This window comes from Bombyx mandarina, chromosome A1 (assembly GCF_030267445.1).
Source record: "Bombyx mandarina strain Sakado chromosome A1, ASM3026744v2".
NCBI lineage: Eukaryota > Metazoa > Arthropoda > Insecta > Lepidoptera > Bombycidae > Bombyx > Bombyx mandarina.
The window spans coordinates 6867458-6887144 of NC_143234.1; the positions used below are offsets into that span (position 1 = coordinate 6867458).

Sequence of the window (19687 nt, forward strand, 5' to 3'; positions counted from 1 at the left end):
TTCAAATTTTTGTAGAGCAATATTTAGATCCGATCTACCGAGCCGTTAGTTATATTGCCCGTTCGGTGTAAGATCTTCCCTTTATTGTTTCCCTCCCTCAGACTCAATTAAAACTTGTGTAAAGGACGGATTGCTATACAAGCAATACTCAATAATATAACCTCACGTCTCAAGATAGGCGCCGTTTTTGACGTTATAGTATCTATTGGCATCGATAATCACGTTCTATCTCATTCTCTCACAGCAAAATCCTTTGAATGTATGTGTGTCTCTTTTTAGTGTCGCTTTGTCGTTTCATGGAGTATTAATATTGTTATATTCGGGATTACGGAAATTAAAATGAATTTGTTTGATGTGTTTTTTATTGTTACAGTCGCCTTTTTTAAATTATTAAGTAATAAAAGCTATGATTTTGATTGAATAGGTACGTATATTTTATTCTTAAATTACACTCGATATTGCATTTTCACATATTATACATTTTATCATTTTATTTACAATTAACTAACTATATTAATCAGAAAGTTAGAAATAACTTACAGAGAGCATCTTATAATTACGCGTTTTTTGACCAACAAATATTTTTACACAATATTAGGTAGTATTTGATGTAGTATTAACATTACGTATTTTGTTACAAGTATTTTATTACACACACTATTATTTAACGTGCTCTTAAACCTTATCACCGATATATCGGCTACTCATGAAATGTGAATAGTTGGTAGGAATCCGTTAAATAAATGAATAATGTAGAATAACCGTGAAATTTTAAAATGTAGGTATTGTAATAGTGAAAAAAAACATCAAAGCCACAATTCAGATTTGTTTCGGAATAATTCAGAATAAACGGGAAGCATTTTATCAATGTCAATATATGTACATAGATGACATAGTAGATTTCCCTATAGAAAATAATTACTTGACTATCTTGACTCACTATAATAAATTTCTTCGCTATCTGCAAGTAGTAGATGCTATTAAACTATAATTACAATAAAAACGAAAATCTACACAATATTTTTACATACGGAATGATGACTTTATTATATTTACAAATATGAAGATATCAAATACGTTTAATTTGATTGGTAGATATGTCTAATTTGAATAAAATTATAAAATAGAATTCATTTTTTTTTAAATATAAGCATTACAAATATTCACAGCGATAATTACAGCAGTTACCGAAACTAAATCAAATCCACGATCAATTCAATTGTTATTTTCATTGAAACGCCCGAAGTACGAAGCCGGCGGTCACAAGAGTTTCGAGAAAAACGCATTAGGCGCCGTTATACGAGCAGGGTCCAAGATCCGTGAATACGAAGACCCTAAGAACGGTCTGAAGGCGATCCTGCTCGGTTCCTCGCCGGGGCTAGCAGTGGTCTCCTGTGTCGAGTCGTCCTGCGCGTCCAGTGAAGAGTCTCCATTATTCGAACCGCCCATATGCAGTTTCCTTGTGTGCTTCTTCAGATCGAAGTTCCTGCAGAAGCCCTTAGCGCAGATGCTGCAAGTGAACGGCTTCCGTTCGTTGTGCGTGTGCATATGAAACGTCAGATTGTATATTTGGTGGAAAGCTTTGTTGCAAATGCTGCATTTGTACGCCTTCTCGCCGCTGTGAGTCAAACGGTGGTTCTTATAGTTGCCCTTCTGGTGGAATCCCTTGCCGCAGAATTCGCAGACGAATGGCTTATATCCGGCGTGTATTCTCGCGTGAGTATTCAACGTCGATGAGCGATTAAAAGCCTTTCCGCACGTCAGGCATTTGTGAGGTTTCTCCGAAGTGTGTATTATCTTATGCCGGCACAGCGTCGAAGCTTGACGGAAACCTTTTCCGCATATTTTGCACACAAACGGCCTGGCCCCGGTGTGCACGGGCATGTGTCTCGTCAGATTGTAATGCGCATTGAATACTTTACCGCAATCGCCACACGCGAAGCTCTTGTTCTTTGCCGGCGACGGAGTGGGGCCCGTAGTCGAGGAGACGGCTTGGTCCGCAGCTGGGGGTCTTGGACTGGGCTGTCTCTGCACTGGAGACGGGGCGGGCGGAGGTCGCGAGAGATGCAACTGTGGCGCGTAGGTCAAGGATAGCAGGTCCGGACTGTAGTACAAGAGTGGATAGTGCGAAACGAGCTGTCTTCTCGCAGCTGGTATGTACTGTTTGAAAGCGGAGTCCAGTAAATGTGCGCCGTACGAGAGGAAATTCGAAGGGGGCGTTGGTTCCGGCGAAACGGATTTCTTTCTGTCCGGCTCCATCAGCCTCGCTATTGAGAAGTTAAGTACAGGAGGAGCTGTTGGAGTGTCCGGTGATTTGGCTCGTTCTGGCGACGACTCCCTCGGGCCCTCCGGTCGGGCGTTTGACTGGAACGGCTGCATTTTGTCGATTGTTTACCTGTGAACAAAACAATCCATACATTAATTATTATTTTTTTTGTTTTTTTTTTTATGATTGAAAGATTACTCGTGGCCCGAAGGACTTTCCAGTTTCACCAGGACAGTAGGGCGAGCAAAGGCTCAGCCAGGAGGGGTGGGATTTGCTAACAACTGCCCGAGCGCCTCCGAAGAAGACCTAACAACTCAAGAGCAAATTAATATATCTGTGACAGTGCACAAATGTGGGAAAATGAAACAAAGCCGCTGGACGTAGCTCCTCGGGATCCTCGAAAAAGTTCACTGAAAAAATCTCAGTAAATAACCACCATTTTACTGAGATTATATTATCATCCCATATCATCTCATCTCATTTCATTTAATTTCATCCCAGTTGATTGATGTCTCAAATTAATCATCTTCATTTAATTTTCATTTCACTTCATATTATTATCATTTTCCATAAAAATATCCCATATTATATCATCTCATCTCATATAATTTCATACCATGTTTCATATATTAATCAACTTCATTTCATTTCATAGTATCATATTTCATAAAATAAAATATATATAAAAGATTAGGCTGTATGGTATGGTACCTTTGTCTTTCCATTTGGAAAAATAAAACTACTACTACTACCATTACATTAATAGTTCCAAGCGTTCCGATTTTTAGCGTTTTACTGATTATTTGTTTATACAAAACGGTATTACGACCGCAAAACAATCATTGAGCTTTCGCGAACGGCTCCTGCGTCTTTGAATGTTTTCTGAATTAACGAACCCCCGCCGCGTCAATTACGGGGAGTTCGTGCGGTATTGTTGGGCCGCGTCGCGTCGCGTGGGTGTGCCATCACGCCCACAGTCGCGGTTTCGATGAACAAAGCGACGTTCCGCGTCGTTTTAAACAAATTGGATGGCGCGGCGGAGTCGTATGTCGGAAACGCGTATACCCGCGAAAACTGGTTATGAATTTGGAACGTTTTTTTTGCTTTTTTTTTTTAAACATTCACTCACGCTCTGTTATACTGTTTAGGTTACACACTATTTTAGTGTATAAATATTTTAGTTTTACTTTGGTAATTAATATTGAAACTAAAATTAAGTTGCTTTGGTGTTTATTTATGCATTCTCTTGTTTGAACACGGTTATAGCGTAAGACAAACGACGCCGAATGGTTTTAACTGATTAATTTAATTAAAATTTTTAATAATTACATCGATTGAGGGACTGCTAGTTAATAGTCTTTGCAGCAGGCACTTATGGAAAATAAAAAAAAAAAGTTATATGTACAGTCAGATAATTAATGTATAATGTTTTAAGTTACTAACACAGATTATAAGCAATACTATCAAATCATATGTGTTTTACTAAAATAAACATTTATTAACTACTGTTACTAAGCTTCTGAATTGCCTAACTTTGTCTTCTTTTGTTTGTTAATGTATGTTTTAGTCTTATAGGTCTCTCAGAAATAGATTTATTCTCAGTATCTTCGGATTCGTCTTTCCTAGAATCTACTAAGTGTTCCGGCGCCTTAGTAAGAAGATCTAAGAGAGAAATCGGTACAATTACTTCAGTGCACCGCGTAGGCACCGGTGAGCTACATGGCAGTCAACGTGTTAATGAATTTGTAGTCGATTTGTAAACCAATTAAGTGTCTATTATCACTATGAAAACTCTTGTCTTCGGAATTAGAATATATAGCGGTACAGTTGTTTGTTTGTCTACAACTATCGAAACTCTGAGCGGCACTTTCGTTTAGATGTCTATTTACTACCAAGTAGGAGGTCACTTCGTCTACCCGTCTACATTTAGATTATATACTGAATTTTCAAACCAAGGTTAATTGGAGCTGTGAAAAAAAAAACTATGTTGGAGAAATCGCATTATAAAGATCATCGTCATAGGGTGAAATAGGGTGATCGAGTTAAGAGAAATATTGAGTAGGTACACAAAACACGTTTGTTATCTTAGAACAATTTAGAAATCTTTAGTAAACTTTCGCAAACGAAAACGAATGACAGTTCTTAGGACGGAGGCACCGCTCTTCAAGAAGGCTGGTGTAAAATGTAAAATGGCGTCTATGCGCGCCTTCATCGGCTAGGTTCTGTCGTAGCATGAAGTTAGCCGAGCTCCGATGACATTACGATCGTGTTTTCACCTCTCTCTTTTTTTTCCGTACCTAAGCTGATGGTCTAGAGAGACCGAGCGTCACCGAGCTAGTAGGTGAGCTCACGGGGCTCAAACCCAATGACTTTGCTAACACGAACCCCACGAACCCTAGCAAGAACCGTACATCGCAGAACCTACCACCAGATCGGAAACGCGACCCACTGAGAAGATCCGGCGAGAAACTCAGTGGGCTGTGTCTATGGGTTAGTTTGCTCGTCTAACTCTTCGCCGTAATTGACGAGTTCGACGAGGACAGTGACCAGTGCTTGAGGGACCTAAAAGCACCGAGAGTGAATCCAGGGGATCCGTCAAGACATGTCTCAGGCGACGGCGGCTTTGCGTTGCCCCGTCAGTCACGGTCGAATAAGAAAAATCTGTATTTCGTTAGCTTAGTTCGTTTCGCCCAATCACGATGTTCGACCAGCCCATACCGTGGGCCCCGAAGGTCAAATATTTAGGCGTCACCCTCGACAGTAGGATGACATTCCGCCCCCACATCAAGACGGTACGCGATCGTGCCGCCTTCATCCTAGGACGTCTCTACCCGATGATATGTAGGCGAAGTAAAATGTCCCTTAGAAATAAGGTGACACTCTACAAAACTTGCATACGCCCCGTCATGACCTATGCAAGTGTAGTGTTCGCTCACGCGGCCCGCATACACTTAAAATCCTTTCAAATCATTCAATCCCGTTTTTGCAGGATAGCCGTCGGAGCCCCGTGGTTCGTCAGGAACGTCGACCTCCATGACGACCTGGACTTAGAGTCCATCAGTAAGTATCTGCAGTCGGCGTCCATGCGCCACTTCGATAAAGCGGCACGACACGAGAACCCTCTCATCGTGGCCGCCGGTAACTACATTCCCGATCCTGCGGACAGAATGGAAAGCAGTCGACGTCGCCCAAAACACGTCATCTCGGATCCGCCCGATCCACTAACGGTGCTTTTAGGTAATTCAAGCACCGGTCACCGTTCTCGTCGAAATCGTCGCTTGCGACGAAGGGCTCGACGAGTAAATTAACTCTCAGACACAGCCCACTGAGTTTCTCGCCGGATCTTCTCAGTGGGTCGCGTTTCCGATCCGGTGGTAGATTCTGCGAAGCACGACTCTTGCTAGGGTTCGTGTTAGCAACGTCATCAGGTTTGAGCCCCGTGAGCTCACCTACTAAAGTTAGGGTTACGCTGATATAGCCTCTCAAGGCTCTCAGCTTAGGTAGGAAAAAAAAAAAAAAAAAAGTTCGTTAGGTATACGTTTAAACATAGTTTACTTTTTTTAGACTAGCTTCGCCCCGCGGCATCACCCACGGTACGACAATACCCGCGGGTAACATCGCGGGACTCAGCTATTCAATAATAAAATTTAATGTTTACGAAGCGAGGGGGGGGTCGCTAGTCTACAATATAGCCTGCATGGCTCTATTGGTCAAAGCCAATGTAAAAAAACGATCAGCTGTATAAGATTAATTAATATACGAGACATGTAAGATTTTCGATTTTCGCAAATTGTAAACACAATTACAACTACTTTTAGAATATATACTTAGTAGGTGGAGTACAAGGCAATGTTTCCCTACTTCTCATTTCATAGCACCCCTGCGGTGGTCGGAACCCTTTTTTGGTTTGCGTAAATCTTAGCGACTTTTGTTTGAGAATCGTTTTGAAAAACTCCTTGTGTATTGTGTGGTGCAAAAACACTTTTTTATAATAACTACCAATTGAGACATCCGCGATTTATATATTTATAATTTTATGATTCTATTATAGATTTCCTTCATATCTTCTTGAAAATCAATATGACTTTTGATTATTTATAATATAATATTAGAGATCGCTTTTGGGTAGAAGATCGCCTATTTTACAATTATACCTGTCTGAGGCTACCTGTTAACGTTTTGAATGTTAAATGTGCTTTGGTGTGCAATGAATTATATTCTCTCCTTTCCCTTTCTCATTAATGAAATACTACCGGACCAAAGAAGACATCAATCTTTGAATTTGGCCAGGAGGGGTGGGATTTTTCAGCATACTAATTTGTAGTGTTGCCAATTAGGCAATTGGTTCCGAATAATCCATACACCAAAGAACTAAATGTCACAAACGGAAGGATAGGTGAGCTCACAAGCTCAACCTGAGAGAATTTGCTAATACTAGCCCGAGCAAGGGCAGTGCATCGCAGAATCTACCACCGGATTGGAATTGCGATTCACCGAGAAAAACTCAAAAATACAGTCTTCTAATCGTTCGAAAATAATGTCGATCAGTTCCACAAAACAGAGATGGCGCTACTCGATAAAGAGGTCGACGTGCAACCTAGCCCATGCATCAGCCCGCTGAATTTCTCGCCGGATCTTCTCAGCGGGTCGCGATTCCGATCCGGTAGTAGATTCATTCGCGAAGCAGTTGCTCTTGAATTGTTACGTCTCCTTCGAAGGCGCTAGGGCAGCTGTTAGCAAATCCCACCCCTCCTGGCTGAGCTTTTGCTCGCCCACCTGTCCTGGTGAAACTGGAAAGGCCTCCGGGTCACCAGTAATCCTTCAATCATAAAAAAAGATGGCGCTAATCGAAAATAATTGAACTACCATTAGAAGTGGTTATGTAAAATCTAATTAACTCAAGGCGAATCCTTTGAGTTTTTCTAATCAGCAAAACAAATAAGTTCCGATCCTAGGGGACTAAAGTACCACACGTCGGAGGGTTGAACGTATCCCGGCAATTAACGCAAGCGTAACGTTCACTGAGTTAACCCGCGAAATATGTTCGGTACATTCGACCCGGCATTGTTTAACACTCTTTGTTCTCCCTAATAGGGCTGTGAATGCATGAATTATATTTTTCGAAAATCCGCTTTTACTCCTTTCTCAAAATAGTTGCCGAAAATTTCTACGCACACATTTCTATGAAAACAATTTAAAACGTGCTTAAGGTAATAGCGAGTACATCTCAGTGTGTCTCTCGCACACAAATACATTAATGTTCTTCAGATAAGCACTTCTTTTTTTATTTTTTTTATTGCCTAGATGTGTGGACGAGCTCACAGCCCACCTGGTGTTAAGTGGTTACTGGAACCCATAGACATCTACAACGTATATGCGCCACACACCTTAAGATATAAGTTCTAAGGTCTCAGTATAGTTACAACGGGTGCCCCACCCTTCAAACGCTTTACTGCTTCACGGCAGAAATAGGCGGGGCGGTTGTACCTACCCGCGCGGACTCACAAGAGGTCCTACCACCAGTAATTACGCAAATTATAATTTTGCGGGTGTGATTTCACGATGTTATTCCTTCACCGTGGAAGTCAATCGTGAACATTTGTTGAGTACGTATTTCATTAGGAAAATTGGTACCCGCCTGCGGAATTCGAACACAGGTGCATCGCTCACACGAATGCACCGGACGGACGTCTTATCCTTTAGGCCACGTCTACTTCAATATAGTCGACCTTACATATATTTTTAAGTAAATAAATGGGTTATTGACTCTTTTCTCTTAGGGCGTACTCCTCATCATAGTTACTCTTGGCAGAGCAGTCGTAGTCATGTGAAATCCTTATTTATTATGGCCTTGATAGCTGTTCTCCATAGTTCACTAACGGAGGTTTGGCGCACGCATTCGTTAAGTGGGGTTTTGGTAAGGACTTTCACTTGATCATGCCAGCGCATGGGTCTTCATCCATGAGGTCTTTTACCGTTGACCCTATCCTGAACAACAAGTTTCTCGATAGACTTGGGCCGTATACTAGCCGGCAGCCTAATTTATAATAAAATTGCTTGTATAGGATTTTATTACTCAAAAAATGTTCAAATGCAAATGTCAAGAAGATCTTTACAGTGGAGATTTTTTTCCTCACCTATTTGCTGGTAGCCTAAGGCGGCATTACATCTACGTCCTGATGGGTAGGTGAGCTCACGGGCTCAATCTGAAAGAATTTGTTAACATTAACCTTCGCTAAGTTTCGCAGAATCTACCACCGGATCGGAATCGCAACCCACTGAGAAGATCCACCGAGAAACTTAGCGGATTGTGTCTATGGGTTAGTTCGCTAGTCAAAAACATCGTCGTATTTTATTTTTATGATTGAAGTATTGCTGAAGACGCCTTTCTAGTTTTAGCAGGACAGGTGGGCGAACAAAAGCTGAGCCAGGAGGGGTGGGATTTGCTAACAGCTGCCCGAGCGCCTCCGAAGGAGACCTAACAACTCAAGAACAGCTGTTTCCTGAATGAATCTACTACCGGATCCGAATCGCGACCCGCTGAGAAGATCCGGCGAGAAACTCAGCGGGCTGATGCATGGATTAGGTTGCACATCGAACTCTTTGTCGAGTTCGACGAGTACGGTTACAAGGGGTCCCTAAGTCGGCTCCTAGTGTTAGAGCTGAAGGCATCTAATGCAAGAGTTATTGGATCTAATATATCCGTATGGATGTGTTAATCGTCGATGTAATGCAAACTTTATAGCTGAAAGAAATCCTATTTATATCGCGCAGTTGTCGTGCGATTTGAAGGTTGAGAATTGAGGTGTTGCGTATTCACGTGGTATCTTAAATTTTTTATGACTACTAAGCACTTAATAAGTCGTGTGCCTAAATACAGCAATAAAAACCCGTCACTTACAATCAATATTCCGTATGCCCCGCTAAAAGTAATTAGCGCTTTTGATCTAGTTCTAGTTTAGTTTAAATATTATTAAAACAATTATAAAGATGTCCGATAGCACTTAAATCTCAACTCGAATAACAATACAATGTTTTCCCGACAACAAACAACACGGAACTATTGTTTATAAGTGTGTTTTGTACGGGCTTAACAACAAAAGCGACCGTTAGTTAAGAGCGTTTATTGTTTATGGAAACAATAAGTAATATTTTTTTTTAAATATATTCCCTTGAGAGCACTGGAGTTCGATTAATATTTTTAAAATGTATTAGAACAGTTCTATAATTAGTGACTTTTTTTTTTACCTTTTAGCCTAAGGGGCTATTTCAACTGGGTGGACGAGCTCACGACCCATCTGGTGTTAAGTGGTTACCGGAGTCCATATACATCTACAGCGTAAATGCCACCACCCACCTTGAGATATGAGTTCTAATTCTCAGTATAGTTACAACGGTTGCCCCACCCTTCAAACCGAAACGCATTAGTGTTTCACGGCAGAAATAAGAAAGCTGGTGGTGGTACCTACCCGTGCGGACTCACAAGAGGTCCTACCACCAGTAATTACGCAAATTATAATTTTACGTAAATACTGGTGAAATAACATTACAAATGTTATTTCTTCACAGTGGAAGTCAAACGTGAACATTATTGAGTACGTATTTCATTAGGAAAATTGGTACCCGGCTGTGGAATTCGAACACCAGTGCATTGCTAGATACGAATGCACCGGACGTCTTATCCTTTAGGCCACTGCGACTTTAAAACAGCCATTTTTTAACAGGCAAAATATGAATTGTGAATGAATAGGCTATCTAACACTGAAAGAATTTTTCAAATCAGACCAGTAGTTCCTGTGATTAGCGCGTTCTAGCAAACAAACAAACTCTTCAGCTTTATAATATTAGTATAGATATTCATTCATAATTTTGTACGTATAAAATAAGTGTAAGAAAATCTAGATATGAAGATAGAATAGCCGACGTAAGCAATTCACGGCCACTGTGCCTTATCAACTCATCTGATCTAGTGCTGTCGAGGGTTTGAACGGAAACTGATAAAAGATCGTCCGATAAACCGCGATCCGAGAGCTTAATTATGATATCGAAGGCGATAAGTACACAAAGAAGTCCTTTTATGATAAACGCGGAGAGCTACGTAACTAGTCCGGTCTCTTTTGTGTGGAAATGCATTAAGAAAATTAGCGTGGTTTTTCTTTAGCATCTAACGACGGGAGCTTGGCTCTTCTATCGTAAGGATATGACTGTTCTAATCAACAGAGACTGCTTCAAAAATTGAGTGGCTACACCAGAATAAGACTTTTTTCTTTTCTTTGTTGTATTACTCGGAATGGTCGTGGTCGTCAGTCAGTATCATTGCTGTGGGCAGATGTTGTGCGCGTCACGAGCAATCGCCACGTCTTTTTTTTATTGCTCTTGTAGGCAGACGAGCATACGGCCCACCTGATGGTGAGTGGTTACCGTCGCCCATGGACTTCAGTAATGCCAGGGGCAGACTGCTGCCCACCGTTAAGTACTCTTCACAAGCCTCGTTTGAAGAAGGATATGTCATAGCGCTCGGGAAACACCGTGGAGGGGAGCTCATTCCAAAGCCGGATGGTACGTGGCAAAAAACATCTCTGGAAACGCAATGTGGATGAACGCAATGGCTCCAGGTAGTATGGATGAACTCTACTCTGGTGGCGGGCGGTGCGATGCGTGCGGTATCATTTCAAACCATTCCTCAAAGCACTCCCCATGGAACATAGGGTACAAAATACAGAGAGAACCGAAGTCCCTCCGCAGAGCCAGAGGTTGCAAACGATCCGTGAGAATGGGATTATCGATAATCCGAACAGCCCTCTTCTGTATGGAGTCAAATGGAAGTACTAGTCCGGTTTGTGGTGAGCCTGGTACACTCATGCAAGTAACGGCCAGCTCTTTTTTCCCTACCTATTCGCTGGTATACTAGAGGGCTATTCCGGCTACATTCTGATGGGTAGGTGAGCTCACGGGCTCAAACTGAGAGAATTTGCTAACACTAGCCCTAGCAAGAGCAGTGCTTTTTAGAATCTACTACCGGATCGAAATCGCGACTCAGTGAAAATATCTGGCAAGAAACTCGGTGGGCGACTTGTGAGTGACTTGATCGGTACATCATATTAGACTTAGGAATAGTTAAAACACGAAATGGTAAGCCGTCCCTTTTTTTTGTTAGGAGGAAATCACCGGATTTCCGCCCTCCACTGGGGATGGAGGGCGGGGCATGTCGGAGTTGAACCCACTAAAACCTCCTGTCGCTCAACAACCAGCATCCAAACCTCGCATGAGACAGAACTCATGAAAAGGCAAAGGGGGAAAGTGAAGCGTTTAGTGCGGAGCACATCTCTCCCATCACTCTCCCCCTCGGGACGCCGGATCGGCGGTCGTCGGTGCCACGACCACCAACCCTCTCGAAGCCGTCCCTTGGTCAAAAATAACTTGGTAAATGAATCAAATGAAAGTAAATGTAAATTTATTCGAGCTTACCTCATCGGAAAACATTTTAATTCAAGCGCCCACCATTGACAAGATTGTGGGATAATGTCTCCGCTGGAATCGTTTAAATACCAATCGTAATCTAAATAGCCGACCGTGTATACAAATTTCAATAACTCCAAAATTACATTTTAAATCGAAAGTGACACACGCCTTCTTTAAATGCGAATAAAAAAAAAACGACCGCAAAAAAATATAAAGCCGCCGACTCACTTCCGTCGGAACCGGGCGACCCGGTGCTTTGCGACAAAAACAGTGCTTTGCAGTGAAGTTCGCAGACAATAGGGCCCGTCAAAGCGATTATTTGGAGATTATGGCTTATTTGTAGTGTCATAATCGGTTGTTAGCCACCGGAGTGTGTATCCAGGTTTTATTTGTGATTTCGAGAAAAATAAAATCTTTGCGACGCTTGCTTTTATACTTAAGTAACGCTTTCGTAATCTTGAGGATTTTAATTCGAAAATAAGTTTCTCGATGAACAGATTTTTAGTTGATACGTGCGTTAATATAATATTTTAATGCATAATCTTAGGCCTTACAGCCCAGGGTGGGCCTTAACCTGGCCAGCCAGTATGTCTCTCCAGACTGCTCTGTTTAGGACTGTCTCCTTCCAGTTCCTGACACTAATAACTTTGAGGTCGCGCTCCACGCCATCCAACCATCGGAGTTTGGGTCTGCCACGACTTGTGCGGCCCTCTGGTTTGCCATGGAGCAGTTGTCTCTGTCTATCTATATTTTAATGCGCTATGTTAGAATTGTGTGGATTGGGAGAGGCTTGTGTCCCGCAGTAGAAGACTGTGAGCTGATGATGACGATGATGACGGTGATGATGCTAACACTACTGACGTGAAAGGCGACAAAGGATTTCTCAACGGAGAATTGGAAACGGCTTTTTCTGTGTAACACAAAAGCTTATTGTGATTTTAAACTATCATTTACTGGTGTTACGGAGAACTGACGCGGGTGGGATTCAATCTATCTCGTTGAGCTCTTCTTTCCACGAAATAAAAACAGCGCTGTTATGAACTGTTAGCGCTTCATTGTTTTTTTTATTGTAATTACATATACCTCTGCTCGAATTCATGGACAGGAGCATTTTGAACAGCAGATTGTAAGATAAGATTAATCTTAACAGATAAGTCAAAAGACTAGAATAATTAATTTAAATTATAGAGTTAACAAAGCTCTTTTTTTTATTGCTCAGATGTGTGGACGAGCTCACAGCCCACCTGGTGTTAAGTGGTTACTGGAGCCCATAGACATCTACAACGTAAATGCGCCGCCCACCTCGAGATACAAGTTCTAAGGTCTCAGTATAGTTACATGACAGCTCGAAATGGACAAGCCAAATTATCAGTAACGTGGTAGAAAAAATGGTGCAGAAATGTCAATATGCTGTACCCTCATGAAGGGAAAAGATGAAGGGACATTCAGAAATAAGAAGCAGAAAAGAAGTATCGTAAGCAGAAACAGAAAGTTACGTAAATTATAAAGATATTACAAAGGGCAATCTAATATAAGAATTACTGATAATATAAATGACACCGATCTCACAATGTAAGACAAATAATTAACAGTTATAATTAATAGAATCGAAATAAACATTTAAGTTAAAACTAATAATTAGAGTTCATTAAATTGTAATGTTTATTTATTTATTTAGCAATTATATTCATTGATAATTGACATCAAATAAATGCATGTGTGAGGGAGAAACTACAATAACACAAATATAGGATTTTGAATACCTGATCTTTTTAATTTGCTAAGTTGCATATCTTTATATGAGTCGTCTATTATCAAAGGTGGCAATCTGTGCATTTGGATAAAAAAATATTATTGATATGTCCATACAGATTGATTTGAATATAATCGTCTCCTTCAAAGAATACGGTTCAAAACCTGCATTAAATAAAGGTTAATACTTAACCTGTTATTTATCCAAGATGTCGTTCAGAAGAGTTTTGTGACTGCCAATGGAATACAAAGTCAATAATTCGTTTTTCTGATTTACCAATAATTGTCCAAAAGTCACATTGCCGGCTTTGATAATAGTCGACTCATATGCAACTTAGCAAATTAAGCAAATTAAGCAAATAAAAAAATTTATTATTAATTAATCTAGCATCTTTAAGATGCTAGATTAATTAATAATAATTATTTATTTATTTCTCTCTTAAAGGTACAGTACAAATACAAATGGAAATTAACATTATAATTTATGTTGTCAGCCTTTGAAAGAGCTACTAGGTTTAAAGTAATTATTATTATTTAATTACCACATAAAAGCAATACCTAAATTGATGAATAAAAAACTTGACTGTTGAGGTTAAATACATATTAATATTATAAACCTTTCTTGAAAAGGTTTCGGAGCGAACACAAATATCATTAAATCCGAGTCTTTAGTCGATATAAAAGGGTTTAAATCGCGTAAGTCCCCTCTACTCGTTTAGCGAGGGTATATTATTAATACAACTTATTTAAAAACTAGAAATTAATAAATTTCGCAACGTAAGGGCCTCTATCCCACTTAATGTCAAACGCAATTTGCTTCACGACCAACGTCAGAGCCGTCCCGAATCGTTGGTCTGGAAATTGGTGTCAAAATTTAAATAAGCAATAAAAAGTTTGTCGTTCTGAATGTTTTCTTGGGTTATATTTTTTATTTATTGCTTATATGGTTGGACGAGCTCACAGCTCACCTGGTGTTAAGTGGTTACTGGAGCCCATAGACATTTACGACGTAAATGCGCCACCCACCTTGAGATATAAGTTCTAAGGTCTCAAGTATAGTTACAACGGCCCCACCCTTCAAACCGAAACGCATTACTGCTTTACGGTAAAAATAGGCAGGGTAGTGGTACCTACTCGCGCGGACTCACAAGAGCTCCTACCACGTTAACGTTAAAGTGTTGCCATTCAATACTAGGTAGAGAGTTCGCCCAAACACGCTAACGAAGATGTAAGAAATTTTTCCTTTCGTAATCACGGCTCAAGTTCCTAATATAGGTAACACTGGAACTTACGACAATTTCTGAGCAAAGATATCTAATAAGATATCACTTAAGACGCCTTCACAATAATCCTCATTTTAAAAGCTAAAACAATAAGCGACTCGCTAGCCGCACAAAACACATTTAACGCAGATGTCACGAGCAATTCATAATCTGAGCTTGTGTGATGATAGGACGATAAACGATTTCCGCGTTTCAATATAACTTTCCAATTACGCGGCCCAACACGCGTTTCCACAATAAACAAGCGAACCGGCGTTTCGTCGGCGCGTTAATGTGGACCAGTGGAACGAGACCTTTATTTTTCGAATGTTTGACATTAGAGTGTGGCTGCGTAATTGTCATTTTCAAAAGTCGAATTCAAAGAGTTTCAATCATTTGGTTTTCAACTCTAATATCGGTTATTCCAGTCGTGGTTGCTTTCTTTTTTATTCCTAAACCGATTTTTTTTATTGCTTAGATGGGTGGACGATCTCACAGCCCACCTGGTGTTAAGTGGTTACTGAAGCCCATAGACATCTACAACGTAAACGCGCCACCCACCTTGAGATATAAGTTCTAAGGTCTCAGTATAGTTACAACGGCTGCCCCACCCTTCAAACCGAAACGCATTACTGCTTCACGGCAGAAATAGGCAGGGTGGTGGTACCTACCCGTGCGGACTCACACGAGGTCCTACCACCAGTAATTTACCAGATTTAGAATATGTTATTGGAAAGCTTATTGCAGTTTATTAAATCCGTTCAGAGCTAGTTAATTTCAAGTTCTCCATTATCTTTTTATTTTTTATTACATGCTTTATATAACCTATGGCAGCATTGTCTATGACAACAAACAAGGTTTGCTCTTAAGTATTAAACCTCAGATTTAAATCTGAGGTTTAATACTTTAATATGGAATATTTTCCGTGATAAATCCAAGATCAAAGTCCTTACTTATCCTTCCTGTCCTAAGCATTCACTTAACGCAAGGGTCTCAATAAACCGGTCGAAAGTAATGATCTTTGCGGCTTCGCTCCTTTATACGGATGAGAGCGGGACACCGATACAATATACAGGATGTCAGACAGGGACAGCGATACATCATTTACGGATTACCGGTGATGGGTGTCGGGAACACTAATCATTTCATTCGAATTCGACTCGCGCCAAAATAGGACTGTAATGGCGTCTTGAGCTGACAGATGTCAACGCGGTGACGTTTAGTGACGTCAACGACTTGATCGATTCGAAATAAATTGGACTATGGTTTAGTTATTTGTCTAGTTCTTTTTTTTTACTAATTTTCCGATCTGCAGTTCAAAAGATTGTCGAACTTTAGTGACCACAGATAAATAAAAGGTCAAGAAAATATAGTATATGTAACTTTTCTATATAACATGGTAGGTACGTTCCCAAAAGTCTCTTGTTTGTGCGAGACCGTGTTATATGAAAATAGAAGCCAGTAGAAAATAGAAGAGTAATTTTTCTGAACGAACCATCTCAACTATGCCTTATTTTTTTACCCATTTATACACAAAAGACAAGCAGTTAAATTTCGGCTATATAAATTTCGGCCCATATATTGTGTGTTTATACTTCATAATATAATTTTCTAGATAATTTTAAACAAAAATCTTGTTATCGTGTTGTAGAAGTACCGTGTTATAACGGGTTATAGGAAATTTTTCTTTTCGTTTTAGATTAGAGCTGTGTTGTAAAATATCGTATTATAATAGGCGGGCGGACCTGTATAATACAATTTCAACAATTACAGCATTAATCTTAACTCTAGGTATATAGCTGAAATATTGTAACTTGAAGATTCTTGCAAGTATTTACCCTACACGTGGACTCTCGGAAACTTCGCCATAACTTTTAGAGGTATGCAGAATTCTGAATTAGTAGAATCTTCATCGAATATCTCTGTTAGAATCTTGAAACGGATCTAAAACTAGTATTGATTAAAAATGTCTGTATAGAAAATAATGACCTTTTTATTTTAAAATATTTTCCCGTAAAGCAAGGACTGCACTAGGAATACCTACCTATATTTTTTCTGTAAATACCCAATCATAATATTACACGACGGAAATAACAAAAGCAAATCGTTATTACATAAATTTAATTTCTCGTGTTTTAAGGGCAGTACAAACATCGAACTATGAAAAAAAAGAACCACAGATATCAAACCTCTACTAACACTTACCTACTAGTTAAATATCACTCTGAACTGAATTGAACTAACTAATGGCAATTTATAGCATTTTTCTACCGAATTCACGGTATAGCGATATTCTCCGGTAAAAGGGAAGTTTCCTAGAAACATTTTACCTAATAGAATGTATACACTTACTTACTTTACTTGAAGATCTGTCGCTGGCATACAAGAACACATTTGTTATTTTATTGGTAAAAAGGAGTTTCCACAAAAAGTTATAGAATATATTATATCAAAACAAAAATCTATCGATAGTATAGAAAATCACACCAGTCAAAATGAGTGGTTCCAATATAAGTAAGTATATCTACCAAAAACAAAAAAAAATTTTTTCTGTGTACACAGAATCAAAACACGTTATCAAATTAATTGTATTTATTAGTCATTATAAAATCATGTAATAAATAGTTTCGGAAAAAAATATATTCATACAAAATTAATATTTATGACAAATAAAGCCAAAACCGATCATAATTTTTGATTGGGGCGGTCTTCTAGCCAATGTATAATCTAGTGTTATACATTGAACCTTCGAACCTTATATGGGTAACATTGCAATTAATACGACTAGCCAACATCACAACGATCTGTTTGACAAATATTGAGTGATTTGGAATTACGCGGTGGGTCGGGTAATGGACGAGCGTGCGTCAACACCGTAGTAATTGTGACCCCGGCCCCAGGGAATACAACCAATATAGCCGGGACTCTGCAAATATTTGACGTCATTATTTAAAGCCGAAATCCGACTTCAGTTTTCGATAGAAACAAACAACTGATATTTCTGATTTTAATATTAGTTAAACATTTCGATTTGACGAATGTGCTTATTGCTTTATTTTTTGTTAAGTTTAACTATGGTTAACTGAAATGAGATTAGTTAGGTTGTGTATTTTTATCTTTTATACCGTGTTCAGAAAAACTTGAAAATGGGTTTAGATTGTTTTTATTAATTTATCGAATAAGTTTTTGGGGTTGCAAACAACGCAATTAAAACTGTGAGGCGGTAAATTATATTAATTCCCTTAGGTTTTGATTTTTAATTTTTCCACATTCCATCCTACACTATTTTCTGTGTGAATTTTTAGACTGACGTTTTGTTATCTGGCGGCGACTGATGCATTTATACCCTACGGTTAGTATACGATCGTGCTCGCGTTCCGGCATTAACATTTTTAGTGCTGAGCTGATTTTCACAAATTTTACAATAAATGTACCTTTTAAAAAACATTTAGGTACTTAAAAAGAAATACAAAAATCAATGCTATAATTCGCAGCAAATTAATTTTAAATTGTTATTTATAAATGTTATTAACTTATTAAAGGGCTATACATGCGGTTTTTTTCTTACCTAATCCGATAGTCTTGAGAGACCATTTCAGCGTAGTCTTACCTAGTAGGTGAGGTCACGGGGCTCAAACCTGACGACATTGCTAACACTAACCGTAGCAAGAGCAGTGCTACGCTAAGACGCGTCCGTACAGGTGGATATCTAATAGTTAGTAATCCGACTGCGCAATAATCGGTATTCCGACGCTTCGCACTTTATACGCATTAATAGAGGGTCGATTTATCGACGGTTCGCGCCCAAAGGGTTAATGTACTATTATAATTATTGTATATTAATATCAATCTATAGAATTGAGGCTCATAACGCCACAAGTTTTCATAAAGGTTTTTTTAACTGTCATTTATATTTAAGTTAGAGGAATTTTGAAGTTCGGTGATTAATCTTATTTGACTGGTACCAAATTACAGTAGTTTAAGGTTAGGTTAGATTAAAAGGGCTTAAAGTTTTAAATAAAACATACGATTGAATTTTGCATTTAAGGTTCAAGCTCATTCAAGGTAAGCTTCTTCAAACGAGGCTTGTGGAGAGTATTAAGCGGTAGGCAGCGGCTTGGTTCTGCCCCTGGCATTCCTGAAGTCCATGGGCGACGGTAACCACTCACCATCAGGTGGGCCGTGTGCTCGTCTGCCTACAAGGGCAATAAAAATAAAATAAAATAAAAGTATTTTCAATAGTTACAAATACTCTACAGTTTTCGATATCCTCTTTCCATGGACGAGTTACTTAGGTAAAATTTAAAACTAGACTAGTGATCCCGCAGTAGTCGAAATTCGACTATAATTAATTAAAATTATAAGTTTGAACATTATTATGGTTCTATTGTCAAACACAATTATACTTATTTCTTAAGGAATTTTATGACCTGGTAACTAATACCTTTAGGTCATATCTTATTTTAATTTATATTCTTATTTTTATGAATAATGGTAATATGGAATGAAATGAAGATCATTAATTTGAGACATTAATCAACTGGGATGAAATTAAATGAAATGAGATGAGATAATATGATGGGATGAAATATAATCTCAATGAAATGGTGGTCATTTACTGAGATTTTTTCAGTGGACTTTTTGGAGGATCCTGAGAAGTTACGTCCAGCGGTTTTGTTTTATATTCCCACATTTGTGCACTTTTACAGATATTAAACAGTTAATCAACCACCATTATTTCACATTCAAACCTGAAGAAACACTAAATAGACAAAATAAAACAAATCAAACAACTTCACTCCTCGCGTTCCCGCCAAAAAGTCCACACAATTATGCTTTTATAATATAATCACAAATTTCGCCAAAACAGCACTATAGATAAATAATATTAGAGACAAACAATTATTAATCTATTCTCAATTTTACCACAGACTTTAAAGAATAA

The 19687-nt window shown here is 39.1% G+C and overlaps 1 protein-coding gene across 1 annotated transcript in view; it reads right to left on the reverse strand.

Moving 5' to 3' along the window:
- Nucleotides 1–343: 343 nt before the first annotated feature.
- The window catches only part of LOC114253593 (uncharacterized), a 28070-nt gene continuing 8726 nt past the window's right edge, over nucleotides 344–19687 (reverse strand). The window contains exon 2 of the mRNA XM_028188529.2: nucleotides 344–2395. Coding sequence (XP_028044330.2) covers nucleotides 1261–2379 — 1119 coding nt within the window. The 5' untranslated portion in view covers nucleotides 2380–2395 and the 3' untranslated portion in view covers nucleotides 344–1260. The remainder of the gene's footprint in view (nucleotides 2396–19687) is intronic.